This window comes from Polyodon spathula, unplaced genomic scaffold, assembly GCF_017654505.1.
Source record: "Polyodon spathula isolate WHYD16114869_AA unplaced genomic scaffold, ASM1765450v1 scaffolds_1654, whole genome shotgun sequence".
NCBI classification, from domain to species: Eukaryota; Metazoa; Chordata; class Actinopteri; order Acipenseriformes; family Polyodontidae; genus Polyodon; species Polyodon spathula.
Window position 1 is genome coordinate 1 of NW_024473130.1, and position 6029 is coordinate 6029.

The 6029-nt window shown below is 38.5% G+C and overlaps 1 protein-coding gene across 1 annotated transcript in view; it reads right to left on the minus strand.

The window, feature by feature from the left end:
- Positions 1-2585: 2585 nt before the first annotated feature.
- Positions 2586-6029, minus strand: part of LOC121310010 (collagen alpha-1(XII) chain-like) — a gene marked incomplete at its 3' end in the record, with an annotated part of 4651 nt that continues 1207 nt past the window's right edge. The window contains exons 2-7 of the mRNA XM_041243193.1: positions 4583-4651; positions 4303-4371; positions 3923-3991; positions 3421-3489; positions 2932-3000; positions 2586-2654 (exon numbers count right to left, since the gene is read on the minus strand). Of these exons, the coding sequence (XP_041099127.1) occupies positions 2586-2654; positions 2932-3000; positions 3421-3489; positions 3923-3991; positions 4303-4371; positions 4583-4651 (414 nt within the window). The remainder of the gene's footprint in view (positions 2655-2931; positions 3001-3420; positions 3490-3922; positions 3992-4302; positions 4372-4582; positions 4652-6029) is intronic.

Sequence of the window (6029 nt, forward strand, 5' to 3'; positions counted from 1 at the left end):
CAGAGAACAGAGGTATTCGGTAGTGGAGAAAGAATGCCTGGCAGTGAAATGGGCAGTGGAATCTTTAAAATACTATCTTCTGGGACGACCCTTTGTACTCATCACAGATCACGCTTCTTTAAAGTGGTTAGACACGATGAAGGATTCAAACGCTAGGATTACGCGGTGGTACCTGGCGCTCCAACCCTTTGCCTTTCAAATAAGGTATCGTGCGGGTAAGTTACATCAAAATGCTGATTTTTTTTTTCCCGGGAGGGAGGGAAAAGGGAAGGGTTAGAGGTTTCTGAGTGTTCCTTCGGCTCCACTCTGAGGGGTGGGATATGTGATGAGTCAAAGGGATTTCGGTCTGTGATTCAGCCTCCCGACAGTAGATGGCATCAAACCAACTCGGGACTTCCCTTACCAAGATCTCGTGACCATGGCAAAAGTCATCTTTTGAGGGGCGGCACCTTGGTGAGGGGCGGAAGTACGAGTATGTAAATTCCAGCCACTGGAGTCAAGTGAAGGATAAGGACACTTGTCAGTTGGGGATTGGTGTTCCACTGACTACAGAGGCGGGACATTACATACTAAAGGGAACGTACTACTGTGTTCGGGGTTGGTCCGAAAGTAAAATAGGAGGAGTAACGGGTGGAGGGAGAGACTGGTTTGGTGCAGCGGGATTTTTAAAACAAACAAAAAAAAAAACACTAACATTTCTTTTGTCTTTTTTTGTTTATGTATGGTTCGCCACGAAGACGATTAAAGACGAGTCATCACGGTTTGTTTTGGATTTCACCCCTGCACTCCTTCCCTCACACCATTTTGTTTTCTTTTGTTATTTAATTATTTTTGTTGTGTATAGATAATAAAAATAAATTATTTTATTTCTGTACACATAAATTACTGTCTGGACATTCCATTTAATACACTCTCGACTCACACGTGCTCCTGATGCCCCCCCACACCTCCATTTCCAGATTTTTAAATTCCGACACCCCCACACCTCCGTCTCTATGTTTTTAAATTACTCCAGTTGGCTCCCGATTCAGGCGGGAGCCCTAATTCTCTGGTCTGATTTCACTGCTCGGGCTGGCTTGAATTCTAAAGTCTGAATTAAGGCTGGGAGGAAATGACATCACTAAATGTCAATCAAAACTGTTGTAGGGGGCAGGAACATACCATATAACGGGACATTTTGGCTGCTATTAAATTGGTGGATTTGCTACCTTGGTGTTCGACGGTTTTGGCCTAGCTAAAACAGTATCTCGTTTACATTAACTAGTTATAGCATCTACAATGTCAATTCAGCAACTTGGAGAACAACAAAAAAGGCCTTCTAATCAGTTAGACTGGCAAGCACTGGTAAAATCAGCTCTGTTTTATACGGTGCAGAACAAATTAATTTTAATATTTTGTTTTGTTTATGGATTTTGCAATATCTGCACTGTGGGTGTCTTTAGTAATATCTACAACATATCGACAATAACAATTAACCATCAATCAAAGTTTGTTCACAATAAACACTGTGACTGTTAATTTAACCCTTTTAAAAGAAAAAAAAAAACACTAAAAATGCTTTCCATAAAAAAGAACAGTCCAGGGCTTAAAGTGGCACATCTAGTAAAGGTGCTCTGTGTGGAGTGCAGGTTGGGCCCTATAGCCTGGAGATCATGAGTTTCAAATCCAGGCTATGTCATTGCTGACTGTGACTGGGAGTTCCCGGGGGGCGGTGCACAATTGGCCAAGTGCCGCCTGGATAGGGAGGGCTTAGGTCGGCAGGGCAATCCACGGATCACCGCGTACCAGCAACTACTGTGGATGCAAAAGAATGTTTAGCTGATTTATATTTTAAATCACTGACAATTTGACTGTAATGCAGTCTGCACCGAATGCACATCTTGACCTTTAACTCGCAAGTATTTCCTGCCCAACTCACATGATAACTCGGGTAACTCGGAAAAACATGGAAAATGTCCGGGGCGGTAAAAGGAAGGCCGACAACTTGAGTTGTCCATCAACTTGAGTTCTGGGAGAATTTGAGACCAATGTAAGTCGCAGTCGAGTTGGCTGTCCATGGAAACGAGGTAATATTGTATCCCGGTTTGTCAGAATGGTTAACAAAGCGTTTGAGGGAATGTTGAAATCTGCTGCAACATCTTTCTAGGATAATGCACATTGTTTACACTGGTCACTCATTTCATCCCGCGTGAAAATAGTTTTGATGGGTGAGCACTATGGCAACTTGAAAACTGTGCCTATGGCAACTCGAAATGCATCATAGACTCAATAGTCACAAAACAGTACTGAAATACAGTACAGCAGTGCACATCTGAATGCAGGTTAATACATTTACCGGTTGTGGGAAATGTGAGTCGAGCTTCCAAAATAATTTGCACTAACAGGAAATTAAGTGTTAAGTGAATTCATATTATAAGAAGTAATTTACAATAAGCAACACAAACCCATAGAAAAACCTATACAATGCATTTACTGGAATGCTTAATAGTAAACCAATAAGTAGAGTAACAAATTCACACTAAAAAAAAAAAAAAAAGCTATTTTCCAGTTGAACAGTTTGAGTTGTTTGCTTTAACACTTGTTACCTTGGGTCCTTGTATATCCTCTCCAGGTAAACCTGGGGGTCCTGGTGGACCAGCCTGACCAACAGATCCCTGAATAAGAAAAGAAAAAAAGAAATAACACACCAAGCAAGCAGTATTTTTAACAGGAACTCTCCAAAGCTGTAAATGAAATCTAGTTGGGCCTTCACCATCAATGCTCTGTGACCAATACGGGTACTAACCACAGCATTATACTCTCAATAACGTTGTCTTTGTATGCACAATACATGCAGAAAGCACGATAACACTACAATACACATCATCAGAAAACATATGATCCAACATTGTTAACAGCAAAAAGTAACTGATTTTCTCAATTGTTTCAAACCTTAGGTCCGACAGCTCCAATTCCATGGAGTCCAGCTGGTCCTGGAAAGCCTGGTAATCCTCGGTCTCCCTGAAACACCATCGAGAATATTAAACACCAAGTGAAGGTGTGAGTTGACAGTGGACCACTATATCAACTATGTAGTCAACTGTTCCTAATGGAACTGAAGCACTAGCCTGCAGTAGAGTTTGCAGGTTTACTTTAACTGGTCATTTATATTGTAAATTACACTGCTCAAGATTTTGTGCATTTTGGACCTGTCCGTCAGAGCTTATTCGTGATTTGTTTTCCGCTGCAATTATATATTTTTATAAGAAATCTTGATCTTTGCTGAGGGAGCTCTCAAAATACAAAATAAATAAATAAACCACTGACGTGACTTTTTCCAAATGAACAAATGTAATAAAACCTTCAGGAAACATTTAAAAAAAAACAAGCCCTGCAGAATAACACAAACCAGTAATTTCATGACTCAAAAGCATTATTTACCTTTGAACCAGGCAGCCCTTTTCCTTCAGGGCCTGCTTCTCCTGGAAGCCCTGGTAATCCAGGTGGTCCCTAAAAAAGGTAGGTGCACAAGAATATCATACCAAGAGACAGAAGTTATTTACAAGGAACAGGTTCCACAAACTTGTCCAGTCAGTGTCACTGGGTTATTAGGAGAACCAGCATTGCTCCATTGTTGTGTATGCGATACAGCAAGATGTGTATATATGTTTAGCGATGCTGTAAAGTCAGTCATTTAACTAACATTTCATTCAAGCAAAAGATAGTACAACATAAAAAATGGTTTTGCCTAGCAAGATTATCAGAAAACAATGGGTTTTTTTTTTTGTTTTTGTTTTTTTTTAATTGCTATTATAAAATAAATCAGTTTAGAACACGTGTGGCATCGCTATTACAGTACTAGTCTTTTTTAGAAAAGTGAACTCATAAACATGAAGTACAAGAATTCTGGCTGCAATTCAGATTTGAAATGTAGAAATCATACCTGAATGCCAGGATAGCCGTCCCCTTTTGGTCCAATTGGTCCTGGAGGTCCAGGCAATCCTCTTTCACCCTAGAAACAAATTAAACAGATTTAAACTGAACGCAGAGACACACACTTCAGCATACTGTAGAGCATTATCCTCTGGAATCCCTTATCACGTCTTTTTTTTTGTTTCACTGTGCATAAAAATAGGGGGAATAAAATACCACTATAAAAAACCACTTGTACACATTCTTCATGCTGTATCACAACTTCTGAAAAAATGTTTGTGTTCCCTTGTTTTGAAAAGGTAATATGGGCCATGCAGATTCAATTTCTTTTACTAAAGTTTGCTGGGAGTGACCGCAATGCTGCTACTCACTATACTGCTGTCTATATACCTTTGGTCCAGGTATTCCAATTCCTGGGTCCCCGACTGGTCCAGATGGTCCTACTGGACCTGGGTCACCCTGTCATTTAAAAAGAACAGTCAAAACTTAAAACAAACACACATGCTTTTTCTTGTGCAGTCTGAAACATTATTCCAAGTACTGTACCACCAGGATCCCTTTCATCAGTAATCAATTTTTCTCTCTACGTATATATGTGCTGGCTTGTCAGTTGTGCTGGGAACAGATAAATACAGACAGATAGGAAGAAAAGGATTACAGAATCACTTACTTTTGGCCCTTGAATTCCCCGACCAGACGGGCCTGGCTTCCCAGTTTGGCCAGTATTTCCTGTCACACCCTAAAATGAGAAAGAAATAACACACCTACGTAAAAATCTAGGATAAATATACTGAAAAGCAGTTACTACATTTCAAGACTTCACATAAATACAAACACCAGTAGGACTGGTTAGATCTTTACTTTTTTTTTGTTACGCAGAACCGCTATGTTTTCTGTTTATTCTACTACATTTGTTACAACATTTGAAACCGAACCTTTTTATTCTGGCCATTGAAATATAGAAAACAAATCTGAAACACACAAAAGATCAAATATATTATGTAACTTTTTTTTTATTTTTTATTGTGAGCTAATTTAGCAGCAAAGTGCAGAGAAAACAGTCTAAGTTGTTTTGTATAATGTCACAGATGCTTCTGGCACGTCCCTTTTGTGCTATAAGTCATTAGATCCTCTTGCATGGAAGGTCTTGGTTGCAAGGGTGTGCGGTTGGTTTGGGGGTGGGGGTGTTCATTAAAGAGGCTAGGTATTGCAAATTAGCAAAAACAAAAGGGTTACCCTTTTTTAGGCAGAACAATATTTAAAACTAAAAAGACCTATTTGATTTTATTTGATTGTGTTGTTACTAAACATAGAGGTTTTAAATAATAAAAAAAAAGTATTCTGATCTAATAATAAAATGACACAATTCTCTGAAGAGAAATAATATGTTTTAAGTATTTTGATCTAATAGAAACATAATATTTAAACTAACAAGTGTTTTTGCTTGTTAAAGGCTCTACTGTAATACAAATAAACTGTAAAAGCAGGAGAGAGCATTTAATTTAATCAATTTAAGAAATAGTTCATTTTCTTTCTCCAACTAAACAAAAAATATTTAAAACATTACAATATCCATTAAATAATATAAATGTTTAGTTTATACAAAGGTTTTTACTGCAATAAAATATAAAATAGCAGAGGTAAGATCTGTATCAATAATTTAGCTTAGCGTCAAAAAAAAAGAACATCCATAGAAAAGATAGGCGCTTGGGCCCTTCTCTGCTTGCAAGCGAGAGCGGTGCTAGACATGGAAGGTCTTTTTGCAGTTTTTGCTTGTAGTCCGCATTCTTTTGAATCTCTGTGTCTTTCTATAAAATGATTAGTGGATCTGGGCCATTCGTAACCTGGAGGGCAGTCACGAATTAGGGGAGTTGTGTCCAGTATTATTAGTTATTTGCAAATAACTAGCAACTTTCTTTGGAAGAAAACTACCTTAATGCGGTGAATTTGGAGACGCGCTTACAATGGTGTTTCATATTAACCAAAACAATAGTCTTGACAAGAAAACAGGTTGTCTGATTCCTGCTTAAGCAGGCAACTTTTAGAAACAGAGAGAAGTCAGGCATAGTCCAGGAATGGCACAGTTAAATAAAGCTATTATACTTAATGTTCATTAT